Here is a 16,311-nt window from a genome sequence, read left to right on the forward strand (position 1 = left end):
ACCGGCACCTAAATAACCAGAAATCTCGGTTAACCGGCAAAATTCAGGAGTAGGTTTTACTTCATATTTATTTGCCTTCGTCCATCTGTGCTGTACAAGGGTGTGGCTGCAGCTGTTGCTAAGCTACAGACACGCTTGGAACTTGTGGCCATTGTTCTGAACTTGTTGCTAAGCAACAGGGTTTGTTGCTTTATATGGAGCTGTCAGCTCTCCCTATCTTTTACTATAGCTTTCGGTTATCCGGAATTTTTGATGAACCGGCACCATGTCGGTCCGTGCCGGATAAAAAAAAGTTTCCTGTAGTGGGGCAGATTTTGACTGTGCGATAGTGTAAAACGAGCGACAGCGAGGCAGCAGCCCGTTTTACATCTCTCCCGCTGGACTTCAATGGAAATTTTAATGGGAGATGTAAATCAGGCTGCTGCTGCCGCGCTATCATCCATTTTAGACTAAAATATAAACAGAAAATGCTGGAAATACGCAGGTTAGGCAGCATCTGTGGCGAGAGAAACAGTTAACGTTTCAGGTCTGTGGCCTTTCGTCAGAAATGGAAAATGTTACAGATGCAACACATTTTAAGCAAGCACAGAAGCAGGTCAAGTGGGGGAGGGGAGGAAAGAACAAAAGGGAAGGTCTGTGATCGGTAGGAGTGATTAAATGACAAATGGGATGATGGTGCAAGGGAAAAACAGGTGGTAATGAGCTGTAAATGGCAATAGCAGAATCATTACCAGCACCAGCTGGCCAAAAAAATGGGAACAGTGGTTATGATCTGAAATTGTTGAACTCTAGGTTGAGTTTGGAAGGTGGTAAAGTGCCTAATCGAAAAATGAGGTGCTGTTCCTCGACCTTCCGTTGAACTCCATTGGAACAGTGTAGGATGCCAAGGACAGAGGTCAGAGTGGTAAAGAATTAAAATGGCAAACAACTGGAAGCTCAGGATCACGCTTGCGGACTGAATGGAGATCACTTAAGCTGCATTTGGTCTCCCCAACGTAGAGAAGACTGCATCATGAGCAGCGAATACAGTATACTTAATTGAAAGTAGAAGTTAATCATTGTTTCACCTGGAATGAGTATTTGGGGCCTTGAATGGTGGGAAGGGCGGTGGTGAAATAGCAGGTGTTGTATCTCCTGTGCTTGCATGGGTAGGTGCTGCGGGAAGGGTATTTTACTCTATCACACAAAGTTAGGCACAGATTATTTCATTAACAGTCAGATGCAATTGTTCGCAGCTCTTTAAATTGTTCAACTGAATCAGAATCTCCATAAAGTTAAACAGTCATTTGAAAAGGCAACTCTCGGATTGTATTGGAAAATCATTCGCAAATGTGATTCTATTACATTACAAATCAGCCACCATGGAATATGTCAGCAGAGATGAATGAACAGGATAAAACAATGCTTTTTTTCCTTCATCCCTCAGCTGGGATTCCTTGCTTCAGTTTGTAGCACTATTTAACCTAAGTGTGAACTGAGACCGTGTCAAAATACATAAGCAGCATTGAGCAACAAGCAGCCCTGGGACTCAAACAGGGCCAGTCTTTTAGTGAAGAGTTACACATTCATCAAGTTGAACTACTTTATTACCCATGGGAGTCAATTTTAAAATCCAAGCCGTGTGCAAATTCTTCAGTGTAGATACATGAGCCTTGAGTTACTGATGACTGAATGATTAAAAGAAAAAACACATCAATCTAGTCTTTTAAGGAGAACAGATAGTTGTGCATTTTTTCCAGTATTTCAATTTGGAGTTTATTTTTGCAATTGTGTGTTTCAGACCTTACAAAACAAGAACAAGGTCACAGTCACGTTCTAGTTTTATTACAACTGACCTGCAGGCAAGAGTATAGAACTATTACATGAACACTTAAGATTCCATTTATAATGTTTTAAATATAGGAAGAAGTCAAACCAGTATACAGGATAAGAAGTATCCATGAGCTCTGTAAAATAATGCTATGGTGATGTTACTCAGCGAGCTCCATTTTCACAGACAAGTAAGGCGATATCCCTGCACATCAGCTTTGATATTTTTTATACATTTTCTATGGTACAGGAAAGAAAAATTAACCAAAGTTCACAATGTACAGTTCTTATTCTATTTTCACAGTTTGTGACCATTATACACCTTTTTAAAGATACACTGTAATATATTCCTCACCCTTAATAGATTATAATCTAAGATTAATATACGAATAAACTGCCAATTTTTTTATTATTATTTTTTTTTTTTTTTTTTAAAACAGGCATTCCACTCGAGAAGTTTGAAGAAAAGTCTCTTGACATTCTCATCAAGTTCATTTCTTCACCAGTAGAACTGAACACATTACTGAACTGCAAAGCAAGGCTGGGGGGAGGTGGGGGGGGGAAAAGAGGGGTTTGTGTATTAAGTCATGAAAGCAGGACAGAGGAACACAAATTCTGCATAATTTTTTAAACTTTAGTGACTCTACAAAGGAGATACTTATTGGATATACTTGTCCATTACAAAAACTTAGAAGAAACAAATCACCTGCCCCTGAAAAACTGGCACACTCTCCACCGATGTTGGTATGAAAAATAGAATCTCACAAAGAATCCTTTTTGTGTAGCACAATAAGTCCTGGCTCATGTGTAGTTAAAAATTAAAACTTTCCTGTAGTTATCTTAAGCAATAGAATTGTTCCAGACATACAGCACCTCTGGAGCTGGACAATCACGGCGGTGTTACACTAATCGGAAGACTCTGCACCTAACATCCAAACTCTTTGATTTCTCTTGCTGTTATCAGTTTTTCCCTCAGCAGACAAGTACAACCAATAACTAAACCAAACAAGTAGCCAATCGGTGTCATCACACCACTGATAAACCTGGAGGATTTCTCAAGGTTTACAGCAGTCACAGGTATACATTTAGTTTTGCATAAATAATTTCTGGTAAAAAATAGCACATTGAACCACAGTATGAGCTGTCGGTGGGCAACATGTAAGAACATCACTGCCAGGTGCTTACTGTATAATCCATATATAGCCTGCTTTTGTCTAAAATCCTAAGACATCAATGTGTACATTTTACAGACTGATTAACAAACAGGAAAACATTCGTTGCTTCAACACAAGCTTATTTTTTCCAAGCATGCTTTTACTCTTTAAGCATGCTGCTCAAAGTTACACCATAGTTCACTATCTTTTCTTTAGATTTCAATAGACAATATTAAAACACTTTTCTCAGGTGCCTAGGCTAATTTTCCCAATAGTTACAAAGATATTATTGTACAGTGGATGACATTTAAGTCATATAAAAGTTCCATTTCAGGGGAATACCATTTCTTTTTGCAGCAAACCTTTCCTGTATCAATTTTGTTTTCATTGCAAACCTCAGTCCACACACTTTTTTTGGTGAAAGACATGCTGTTCAGTTATGCCCTTATTTAAAAATCATTTCAACTTTATTAACAGTAAAATACAGATGAATTCATTCCTCCATGATATACACTAACTATAAAGCAACAGAATTAAAATCAGTAAATCTATTGCACGTTGTGAAGCAAAATTCCTCACGGGAGACTGCATCGAAGTATTGATCAAAGTATCCTGTTCATGTACAAGTTTCCTTTCATTGAAGACAAAGCAGATATCTAGGAGTCCTTGTAGGTGCTGCCTAAAATATTCTATGCAATAGTGGGAAAAGCTAGTCCACGACTTGGTCTTTCCAGTACTGTACTAAGAAGTCTCCAGTTTCAAACTCTTCCCAGTGACGGCTGCACAATATTCCACCAAGATCCAGATTTAAATGAACACACTGGCAGCCTCCATATGTTTATCCCGGAAAGGCAATAACTATCTCTGATCCAGAAAAACTCTCGTGATGACTTGGGTACTATGAGAAGGATGCTTTTCGAATGGACAATCGCGGGCAGACACAAAGAAAATGGAACACCAATTTTTATTGCACGGTCTGTTTGAGCAAGTTAAAAATAGAAACACTGCAATGTGTCATAAAACAAATCTTTACACCTTGATTTCGCTCAGCCGTTTTAAGGCCGTCTTTTCAGCAGCAAAATTAATCGACGTACATTGGGGAAACAGGGGTTGGGGGCATTTGATCCAAGATTTTGCAAACATAACTTGCAACGTCCACCCTGCGCTCTTCGTACATCGAGATGAAAGGATGTTTCTGAATAAATGAAAACAACAGCATGTTTCGGATATACAAATCGCATTTCTTCCTGAAATGAAGATGTCCATCGTGTGCATGATTTGATCTCTCAGCAAACATCCATTATTAACACTAGGTTTGTTTTTAAATTACGCAAACATTTCTACTGGTAACTGTAAAGCTCCTGCTGTTTAGACAGATTCACCCATTCAGCAGTTAACATTAAACTTTACACGTTCATAATGCAGGTAATAAGCTTGAAAATTCCAGCAGCACTGGCAGGTTTAAAGAGTTTTAGATATCAGATCAGTTTCTCAGAAGCAAAGAGAAAATCAAGTTAAAATGTTAAATTAAGAGTTTATCCTGCTCATCAGGATAGATGAAATTTATAGCAGCACAGAAAGCAAAACTTTAAACAAGCAGAGGGCCATTTTATATAAAGTAGGAACTTGAAGAGTTGAACCAGAGAAAAGTCAACTAGTCATAGAATCAGAATCAGAAAAATACAGTGCATTCCAGATCATAACTATCTGCGTACAAGAATTTCTCCTCATCTCGCCTCTGGTTGTTTCGCCAATTACCTTAAATCCATGTCCTCTGGTTACCGACCCTTCTGCCACTGGAAACAGTTTCTCCTTATTTACTCTATCCAAACCCTAGAGGATTTTGAACACCTCTATCAAATCTCCTCTTAACCTTCTCTGCTCTAAGATCAACTCCAACTTCTCTAGTCTCTTCAAGTAACTGAAGTCCCTCATCCCTGGTACCATTCTAGTAAATCTCCTCTGCACCCTCTCCAAGGCCTTGACATCCTTTCTAAAGTGTGGTGCCCAGAATTGAACACAATACTCCAGCAGAGACCTAACCAGTGATTTATAAAGATTCAGCATTAATTCCTTGCTTTTGTACTCTATACCTCGGTTTATAAAGCCAAGGATCCAATATGCTTTTTAAAAAAAAAAAAGCCTTCTCAACTTGTTCTGCCACCAATGATTTGTGTACATACACCCCCAGGTGTGTCTGTTCCTGCACCCCTGTTAAAATTGTACCATTTCGTTTATATTGCCTCTACTCATTCTTCCTTCCAAAATACATCACTTAACACTTCTCTGCATTAAATTTCATCTGCCCATTTCACCAATCTGTCTAGATCATCCTGAAGTCTGTTACTATCCTCCGCACTCTACTATATTTCTGAGTTTCATGTCACCTGCAAACTTTGAAATTATGCCCTGCATTCCCAAGTCCAGGTCATCATTAAAGATCAAAAAGAGCAGTGGGCCCAATACCGACCCCAGGGGGACACCACTGTATACGTCCCTCCAGTCTGAAAAACAACCAACCATTCACCACTACTCTCTGCTTGCTGTCCCTTAGCCAATTTCAATTCCACGTTGCCACTGCCCCTTTAATCCCATGGGCTTCAATTTTGCTAACAAGTCTATTATGTGCTACTTTTATCAAACGCTTTTTGAAAGTCCATATACACATCAACCACACTACCTCCATCAACCCTCTCAGTTACTTCACTGAATTAATCATTATTCAGTGAATTAATCACAACTAGGTCATTTAAGTCACCTTAAGCTCAGGAATTTTCTCAATTTTAGCATGAAAAAGTTCAACAAAACAAAAACAGAAAAAGCTGGAAACAAACAGGTCAATCAGCACCTGTGTTTTGCGTGCGTATCTGAAACGTAAACAATTTATTCTCTTCACAAATACTGATTGACTTGCTGTGTGTTGTCTCTTTTGTTTCCTATTTCTAACATTGGTAGTATTTTGCTTTTTACTTAAAAAAAAATTCAATGCTTTAAGATATGACATTCTGCTCTACTACAGTAAAATGTTGCATCGGAGGGAGCAGAAGCAGAGCTTTGTCATACATCAAACGGAAACACCGGTTATAAACAAGACATAGAAATTTGCAGAAACAATCAGGTCAGTCAGTATTTGTGGAGAGTACAGAGGAGTTAACATTTCAGATATGGTGGTTTTTAATGACTTCAGAATAGACAGAATAATGTATTTAAAATTGGTCAGGTAGCTGAAGCAGAGACCAAACTTTTACCTTGGGATCAGGGCGGGGGGGGGGGGGGGGGGGAGAAGAGAAGGATGGGTGAGGAGAAGGCGGCACAAAGCAGTTTGGAGATATATGTTAAGTTTTGTGGGGAGGCAGCTAGCCATTGCTTTGAGGTCACTGCCTAATCAGAAACGATTCAGATCAAGTTTGTTTGACTGGTTCACCATACCTTTCAAATGTTATATATGCAAATTTTCAGACCAATGTCAAGACATTGAGATCATTTTCTGTTGTGGCCAGGTATCCAAGCTCAACAGATAACCATAAGGCTGCTGTTTATACCTTATTTACCTCAGGTGGTAGAAGTCATTAATATTCTGGCTACTGAGTGAAATGACTGAGGAAATCTGCCCGTTGGAGACCTTGAACAACTGTATAAGTATGGGCTTTCCCTTCATAGCATGTTTGTTGCTTTGACTACCCATTACTGTTGGAGAAAGCTTGGAGGAGTATTTGGGAGCCTTTGCAAACTAACATCAAAAACTCAGTTAAAAGATTCTGGATTCATTACTTTTGGAACAGCTTAAATACTGTCCTTACCTCTGACCAACATTTTTGTCACCTGTCCCAATATCTATGCGGCTTGGCGTAAAATTTTGCCTGATAATGCTCCTGTGAAGTGCCTTGGGACGTTTTTAACATTAAAGACACTATATAAATGCAAGTTGTTGTTGCGCAAGTCAAATACAATGCTAGTTATTTGCTGTGTGTTTTTCTAATCATCACCTGTATAAACAAATTGGATTAATATGGTCTGACAGCATGGTGTACTGAATTTTAGGAGCGAGCAAGAGAATATGATGGTGGTGCGTGTGGCCTCTGCTGTGTAAAACCAAAAAAGCAATTAATTGTTACTCTGTGGCACACTACCCCATTTACATCAGAGTTGCATGCTTTAATTAATAGGAGGCTTTGGTCTATGTATGAAAATTGACATTTTGTTAACTTGAATCAAGAGTAGGACTGAATTGTAACAGACTATTCATGGGCAATTGCAGATGGCTTCTATATTAACAATCTTAAAGCTGCAAGATCACAGACAAAACTAAATGACATTTGCAAACTGAAATTTGACAAGGCAAATAGTAAGTCAACAAAAGAATGATCAATTATTTCATAAACACTGACTGAAATGCTCGCATTTCGCTGCCATTATGGCAGGTCAATCACTATTTCGAAAATCATAAGGTGTATACTAAAAATACAAGATAACAACCTTTACTTGATATAAACCTGTTATCTACAAAGAAAAGCAGAGTGGAAATTTAGGGCTTGAGGAAAAATTGTGAATTAACAAATTAAACTCACCAGAAGCTCTTTATACTTTGGCCTTTTGGATTCATCCTTTGTAAGGCTAAAAGAGATGCAAACCGTTAAGTATAGAGGTCAACTGCACAGTATATTGAAACAATGCTTCAAATGGAAGCTCGGTTACAGATCAGACATTGGCTGGTTAATAGAGTTCATCCCACCAAAATCCCCCCTTCCCTTCTGAAGGTGCCCACTCTGAAGTACACTGTCACACATGCAAACAGCCCTGTAGCAGCTTGCCAGGTGAACCTTCAAGATTGATCCTAGACACTGTATGTTGGCAGTTATTAAGTAATGGAAGGCTTCTTTGGCAGCACCTCCCAAACCTGTGACCACCGCCACCACCAAGAAGGACAAGGGTATATAGGAACACCGTAACTAGAAGTTCCCCGCCATCTTGATTTGCACATATGCTGTTTTTCCTTCATCAACATTTTGGAACTTCCTACTTAACAGCATTGTGGGAGCAGCTTCACCACATGGACTGCAGCAGTTCAAGAAGCAGCCCCACCACCACCTTCCCAGGGCAACTAGGATGGGCACTAAATAATGCCAGCCTTGCCAACAAGGCAATGAAAAGGGATTTCTGGATGATTTGTCCCCTCCCTGGAATACTGACCCCCAATTGTCGTGCTCATCTGCTGCCCCAACTGAGATAAGCTCAGCACAGACCAGGGGTCAAACTGGGAATGTCTGCTTTGTTTGGTTAAGTGCTGCACTGTAAATGGTGTGTCTACCCACGTAGCTACCAGGGCAGCCTACGAGAGGTTTTAAAATATTATACGGCATTTTTCCCTTGAAATCTTCCCAGGTTGCATACCTTCCTTAACCAAGAGAGACGTACTCAGATCTACGCTGGTGCTGCACTTTAACCAGTCATTGGGAAGAGAGGGCAGACCAAAGTGGCTGCCATCAGAGAATCTTCTGATTTGTCTGTTGGAACCTGGCTCCTCTCCACAAAAGTGTGGCTAGAATAAAAAAGTGTCCGATTCAAGTCCCAAGTTATGTGAACTCCACATAATTAAGGGTACAGAAACAAAAGACTACACATTGAATCGGCAGGTTTAGAAAAACAACATTCAGCACCAGACATACTATGACTTGTTTCATCAAATGTAATGGATGTCATTTTACGAGATCAAAGTAGAGGCACAGTGATTGAAACACACTGGCAACCAGCTATTTATCAGATTAGTCCTTGAAGCATTTTCATTGACAATCTGTGCTCCAGGAGTCCTTGGGTGAGTTCAGTGAATTAATTTTAATCCTGTTAAACGTTACTCACAGATAATCTGTTGATGTAAACTGGTAACAAAATATACATTTTTTATGGGCACGTTGAAACATGTACACATTTTCATTACTGCTAAATCATTCCCAAACCCCAGTTCAAACTTAATGTGGTCACCAGATGGCAGCAAAAATCTAATACATGTTGATTCTTCTGTGCTTATACTCATGGGCTGGATTACAAGCAGCAAATACCAAGATTGAAACAGAAAAATCGAGGCAGCATTGAACTCATAAGAACTGCCTGCAATGAAAAGTGTTAGGATCTTCACTTAAAAAGTACTGATGCGTTTTAACGGCAAAGTAACAGGTACATTACAACCCGACTCAATATCCCAGAGCTGAAACCCTCCAGACCAGAATTTTTTTTTGCTCAAAGAGCTTCATTATGCACCTCGATTAATACAGCAACTATCTCGCAAATCTTTTTTTGTTAGCCTGTAAGTGTATAAAGAATTGGAGGCTAGTGCCAATGAAAGATTTAATTAAGAGCATCACAGGAAGCTCTCATCTGGGTACTATCAGGCTACCAGTGCTGGAGACACCATTTCCAGTAATAGCACTCCTTTATTTGCTATATAAAAATCATGTCAGAAGCTAACATGGCAGTCACATTAATCTTCACACTTCACAGGCTCAAAAGGAAGAAATACAAAGGCTGACTTTTTCTATGCACAGTGAAGCAGCAGTTCTCATTAAAAGAGGAGATCTAGAAGAGTTAGAATATGGTACATTAGCAATAATGTGAAAATAAAAAGAGAGAATTGCGAATAGGAGATAACAGGGAGGACTGCTTGAACTGCAGTTTTTATTTTTTGCTTGTACAGGGCTGAAATCACAGTAAAAGATAGTCCTGACATCTGAGTATCTTCATATTACTAGAATATTTAGGATTATCGCAATGTAAGCAGGAAGTTTAAAACAGCTGGTCCGGAACAGAGAGAAGGAATTGTAATTGAAACGCACACAGAGAGCGGTGAAAACTCTTAAAATATTCCATGTCCTGCCAACCTCACAACTCGACCTCAAGTCCCTCGGTACACATCTAGAATGGGAAAATCTGCCTTCTTGGCTTCAAAGTTCTAAAGCAATTTTTAGTGTTTTTAAAATCAATACTGATTCAATACAGCTGTCCACAAGGTGCGAACATTGCAGCAGAAGTATGGTTGGGAATCTGGTGGCAGCAGAGGGAGCCGGGAACCAGCACTGGGTCTTTGGCCAGAGTTAAGGAGCTCCAGGGTGGGTGGCACTGTGGAGATGCAGCTTCATGGTATCAGGTACATGGGCAGAGCACCAACCTTGGAGAACTACCTTGGATGCAAGTCCAATAAATAATTGAGTGTAATTGTGACAGAAATAGGCGTGACAGGAAAGCACAGAAGGAAGAAAAGTGCTACTCAAGTGCACGTGCACACAATGAGACACTATTTTAGTTGCAACTACTTCTGCATCATTCTTACCACAGGTTAACAAAGTTGATGAAGCTGGGAGAAAACTCTCTCTCTTCAGAGTTGCTGAGCTGTGGGGGGTCTCCTTTTACTACCTGGGTTAACTGATCAAATACACTGTTCCATTTTGGATATGGGAATCGTCCAGTGGCTAGTTCATACTAGAGAACAACAGAAAAATATGAGTGTTTAAAAAAATCATGAATTCTAATACATTCATATTCTCAACCTTCCAGTAATCCAGAATATTCTTTTATTACAATTCTGCATATTACAATGATTTTTAATTTTATTTCCAGTGGATTTACTCAATCTAACATTTTAAAACACTTTACTTACTAATGTGATTCCCAAACTCCAAACATCTGATCGCACATCGTAGCCTTGTCTTGAAGCACTTGGATCTATTCTTTCAGGCTTTGGTGGGGGTAGGGGTGGAAAGGGAGGAGAAGAACATACTTTATTAAAGCCTACTATAGCTTACTGGAGAAAGTGATTTGAACAATGACTCACTTTTAAACCAGACAGAAATTCCATTTCAAACAAGACCTGTATACACTTTTCTGAAAATGGAGACAGGGTTTGAATGTTTAAAAAAAAAACTATTTGCTTTGAAGAGATCAGAAAATACATCTCCCCCATCCTCCATTGAAGACACGTCATTGACCTTTCAGGGTAACACATTGAGTAGTTGTCCCCAAAGTGCATACAAATGGCTGGGGTTGACTTTCCCTCTGGATTTGTTTCCTCCTCCCAGAGGAGGACACCATGCCTCCACTCAGCAACTCCCCCAATGGCCTGGTCAAGATTTTAGGAACTTCGCAAACTTGAACCCAACTCTTGGCATAATAAACAAAATGGGTTATGCCAAGATGTTACCAGAATCCCACATACAGTAACCATTTATCAAGTCGTGGTTCAGTAAGCAGTATCCGCACAGCTCATAGCTTGAGGACGTTTGGCTGTACAGTTGATAGAAGATACAACATTGCTGAATTGCAGATGTAGCCTAGACCAACTTAACTATTCGATAGAACAGAAAATGCTGGAAATACTCAGCAGGCCAGGCAGCATCAATTTTAATCAGTAAAGCACTACAGTGCTGCAACATCAAAATCTCAGAACAATGACTGGAGACACACTGCACAAACCTCAAGTGGATTTGATACTACTGTGGGGGGGATTGGAACACTTTCCCATGTTTTGACACAAAGTGCCAAATCAGGCATAGGATACGTCAGTTACATGATTAAAAATTCCCTCTACACAGCCCCAACATCAGTAAAGCATTCCCTACAGCACAAGTTTGAATTTTTCCAGTCCTCACACCAGCCATCCTTGTGGCATCTAGAAAAGCTGCCAATTTGCATCTGTGTGTGTGTGTTCTGGACCTCTGCCAACTCATTTCTTGTAGGATCCTTGCAGGCAGCAGAAGTGGCTTACGTCCCAACAGTCCAAGACAGATTTGTACCTAGAACCCGGAAGTGGAAGGCCAGTAAAGCTAACCCACTGTAACTGTAGCACAAAATTATTTGGAACCTATGCCTGAAGAGCCACACCCAAAATGTTAGGCTGTTTAATTTAGGTCACCCACAAGAGTGGCATTATGATAACAGTTTTGCTGTTTGAAACCCAACCCTATTTTCCAAAATATTTTAATGGCTTATTTTCTGCATTTTCCAATACTGCCTGGGCTTCAATTTGTAACTTATATGGGGAGAAATTCAGTAGGTTGCACCACCCGTTAGCGCCTTAAGAGGGCGCTAAGTTGGTCGCAAGCCAACTGGCGCCCGGGCGCGGCACTGCACACGCCTCCCGCTAAATTCCGCTGGACGTTAGCGGTGGTGCTAACCGTTAGCGCTGTGCTGCTGCCGATGACGTCATCGGTGTGCGCAGCGCCCCGGCCACGATATTCGGCAGCGCTCCCCGATTTACTGCCAGACACTATGTCCGACGGGGTCAGGGGGCCTACCTGCGGCCGGGGAGGCGCAAATTAAAGGTGAGGTGCAGGGCGGCCATTTTTGTTGTTGGCCGCCTGCCAGCGCTCCCGTCCCCGGCCTCCTGAACACCCCTCCCCCTCGCGGAGTGCCGGCTGCGCTCCAAGAGCCCGGCACTTCTCTTCGGTGCCGGGCTCTTTTGCCTGCACTCCCGATCCTCGGGGGCTCAGCAGGGCCCCAGATCGCACTGCACAAGGCCCCTCCCCTTTAAGAAGGGGAGGAAGGCCTGCAATACCACAGCGCCTCCAGTTTCCGGGGCACTACTTTTAGCGCCCTGGAGAGGCTGGCGCCCCAAACGGGGCTATACTCAATTTCTCCCCCATACTATTTAACCCAATTTTAACAGTGCCGCTCAAGATGTCAAGCAGCAAAATGTATAAATTTTATAAACCAGATATTCTAACTTGCTGCAGCTTAATACTAAACATAAAAATAAAAGAAACATTCCATGATCTACACTTGAAATATTAACCTCTTCTCCCCACAGATGCTGACAGGCCTCCTGTATATTGCCAGCAATTATTTTTTTTTTTTTTTAAATTGCCAATTTCTTTCATAATATTCAGTGAAGGCAACACTAATATTGTGCTAAAAATGTGCCGATATCTTCATCTTCAAGGGACAATTTCAATAAATACCATATACAACTAATTAATGCAGTAGTCACACACTGCAAGCCATGACTACTTGCTCATTTCTCCCCCTGAACAGCAATTCATATTCTAACTGTGCCAGTTTTGAAAGCTGGTAAATGAAAATAATGCATGGCGAGTAGAGCTGAGACTTCAATGTACAAACAAGCTCTTTTCCCTGCGGCTTTCTCATCTAATTTTAAAATGCTAAACACCGCCCCATTACCGCTGTGTCTGGCCAAGTTCTGTGCCAGTCAATCCAAAAACACGAGCCACGGTTCAAAAATGATTTGAATCTATTTATATTTCAGAATGGTGGATTTATAGAAAGTGTCCTCAATACTGATTATTTTCTGCCTTTTAGTTTGGCGAACTTTTCTGAAAAAATATTTTCCCCCAAAGAGTTTTTAAAAATCCATTTCACACAAACATGTTTCTTTTAACCTTCAGGTTATCTTCTACAAAGTTTCCCAAGCTGACAGAATCCCTAAGTAAGTCTAATTCTTTTAGAATGGTTTATTTAATAAATGAAAATTTACTCAGGTTACTGTGAAGGATTAATAGTAATTGATAGCAGGCTGTGGCCGGGTGTCTCCCACGTGGCAGCTGTCTCTCACACTGCCAGCGCATTTCACACTTCATCTAGAGCCATTGTTTGTTTCTTTACCGGTCCTATTACTATCTCATCTCACCTTGAATATCTCAATGTCTCTTCTTTCACCCCCTCCCCCATTTCCCAGCCCCCAAACTGCCTTTTAATCCGTCATTTCCTGCCTTTTTCCTCAGTTCTGTAGGAGGGTTTCGACCCGGAACGTTGACTCTGTTTCTCTCTCCACGGATGTTGCCTGGCCTGCTGAGTTTTTCCAGTGTTTTCTGTTGTTATTACTGTGAAGGAATGTTTACTAAGTCCACACACTATTTTAAAATAGTTATGGAGAACTTTAAGGAGGTCCATTTTAGGGGTAGGAACACCTTTTTGGAAAATGGGTTTTCACTGGCTGAAATCTGGGTTTAAAAATCTACGTAACTGGGGTGGGGGGGGGGGGATAAAGAAGAAAAAGTTATGTGGTGTGTTTCTGGGGTTGATCTGGCTCCAAGCTAGCACATTTAATAATGGGAGATTAGAACAGAATCAATCCCGTGATTGATTCAGATACAGGATGACTTAATCTATCACATCTGCAGTACGCCAAAGCATTATGACTAATCAGCTAGCCGGGCTAACTGATGGGATTTGGAGGGGTAGACCAGTCACTGTGGGCTGGGATTCTTCCTACCCTGCTCCTTGCAAACCAATGCTCTAACAGGTAGGATTGTTCAAGCTGGAGACACAAATAGGAAGCTGACTAGTGTTTCGTTTGTGGAAACTGTGTGGGTTTAGTTGGTTAAACTTCAAGTATCTGTTAAGCACAATTGGAAGCTCCTCAATTTGGATTCCTGTCAATCTGAGCCAAGGTCTGACCTTAGGGAAATGAGGTGTGCCCCTACATGGAGGTAGTGTGCACTTCACATCAGGCAAATAGATGCCCTACATTATGTTTTTAATTGTCCTCAGGATGTGGGCGATGTTGGCAGGACCACAATTACCACCTATCCCCACTTGCCTTGAGGTGGCAGTGATGCTGGGCCAACTCCTTCAGCTGCTGCAGTCCTTGCAGTGATGGTGTTCCCACAGTGGTATTAGATAGGGAATTCTAGGACATTGTCAACGATGAAGAAACCAGAGATATATATGCCCAAGTCAGGATCATGTGCAACATGAGAGGGAATGTGCTGGTGTTTCCTTGACATTGCTACTCTCATCATTTTGTTCTTGGAGGTCATGGGACTAAGAAGTGCTGTCGAAGTAAGTTTGGCGAGTTGCTGCAGTATACCCTGTAGGCAGTACATGCTGCAACCACTGTGCATCAGCAGTGTAGGGGGTGAATACGGAGTTCAGTGGCAGACTGCTGTGCCCTGAATGGCGTTGAACCTCTTTAGTGCTGTTATAGCAACACCCATCTAGGCAAGTATTCCTTCACATTTCTGACTTGCAATTCTCACCAGCCTGCTTTGGAGACTCAAAGCACGGCAATGGTTGTTCACATTTGTCAGTCACCAGCTGAATAAAAAGGCCCCTTTTCTAACCAACTGACAGCGCTCAGTGAAGATTGACAGGGTTGCAAATTGGTCAAATGCTGACAACTATAAAAGTGTTCAAATCTGGAAGGATTACTGCAGGCTTGTATACTCCAACAGCCACAGACCAGCAGGAACCAGACGAATAAACTAGTCTGCATCACTCCAAGAGCTAAACAACAACTTGCATTTATAGTGTCTTTAACGTAGTAAATTGTCCCAAGGTGTTTCGCAGGAGTACAATCAGACAAAAATTGACACCAAGCCAAAGAAAGAGACATTAGAACAGGTGACCATACGCTCGGTCAAAAAGGTAGGTTTTAAGTAGCATCTTAAAGGAGGAGACAGAGGTGGAGAGGCAGAGGTTTGGGGAGAGAATTCCAGAGTTTAGGTCCTAGATGGCTGAAGGCATGGCCGCCAATGGGTAGACGAAAGGCAATGGTGGGGCGAAAGAGGTGGGGGATGCACAAAAGACCAGAGCTGGAGGAATGAAGAGGTTTCAGGGGGTGTCAGGCTGTAGGAGGTTAGAGCTACGGAGGGGCAAGGCCACAGAAGGATTTGAACACAAGGATGGGAATTATTTTAAAATCGAAGCGTTGGTGGACTGGGAGTCAATGTAGGTCAATAGCACAGGGGTGATGGTTGAATGGGACCTAGTCCGAGTTAGGACACAGCGAGCAGAGCTTTGTATGAGCTCCAGTTTATAGAGGATGCAAGGTGGGAGGCTAGCTAGGAGAATATTTGAATACTCGAGTCTGGAGGCAACAAAAGCAGGGATGAGGGTTTCAGCAGCAGATGGACTGAGGCAGGGGCAGAGACGGTTGATATTACGGAGGTGGAAGTAGGCGTTCTTTGATAAGGGGAGCATATGGGGGTCAGAAGTTCAGGTCTGGGTCAAAGAGGATGTTGAGGCTGCGAATAATCTAGTTCAGCCCAAGACAATGGCCAGGAAAGGGGATGGAATCAGTGGCAAAGGAGCGGAGCTTGTGGCAGGGGCTGGAGACAATGGCTTCAATCTTCCCAATGTTTAACTGGAGGAAATTTCGGTTAATCCAAGACTGGATGGCGGACAAGCAGTCTGACAACACAGAGGCAGTGGAGAGGTTGAGTGTTGGTGATGAAGTAAGCTGACAATACCCAGCTCTACATGTGGAACCACACGTATGTCTTTGGATGGCATCAGGGAGGAGCAGCATGTAGATGAGAAATAGGAAGGGGTCAATGATAGAACTTTGGGGGACTCCAGAGGCTACGGTGCGGGAGCAGGAAGAGAAGCCATTGCTGGAGATTCT

At 41.6% G+C, this 16,311-nt stretch overlaps 1 protein-coding gene across 5 annotated transcripts in view; it reads right to left on the bottom strand.

Annotated features, from left to right (window-relative positions):
- Positions 1–1,729: 1,729 nt before the first annotated feature.
- Positions 1,730–16,311, bottom strand: part of map2k4a (mitogen-activated protein kinase kinase 4a) — a 140,970-nt gene continuing 126,388 nt past the window's right edge. For all 5 annotated transcript variants that reach the window (XM_085963390.1, XM_085963392.1, XM_085963393.1 and 2 more), the window contains 4 exons: positions 10,612–10,689; positions 10,285–10,433; positions 7,532–7,577; positions 1,730–4,158 (listed from right to left, as the gene is read on the bottom strand). In XM_085963390.1, the coding sequence (XP_085819516.1) occupies positions 4,045–4,158; positions 7,532–7,577; positions 10,285–10,433; positions 10,612–10,689 (387 nt within the window). In that variant the 3' untranslated portion in view covers positions 1,730–4,044. The remainder of the gene's footprint in view (positions 4,159–7,531; positions 7,578–10,284; positions 10,434–10,611; positions 10,690–16,311) is intronic.

This window comes from Somniosus microcephalus, chromosome 21 (assembly GCF_052327205.1).
Source record: "Somniosus microcephalus isolate GS21.2 chromosome 21, FLI_Smic_1.0, whole genome shotgun sequence".
Taxonomy (NCBI): Eukaryota; Metazoa; Chordata; class Chondrichthyes; order Squaliformes; family Somniosidae; genus Somniosus; species Somniosus microcephalus.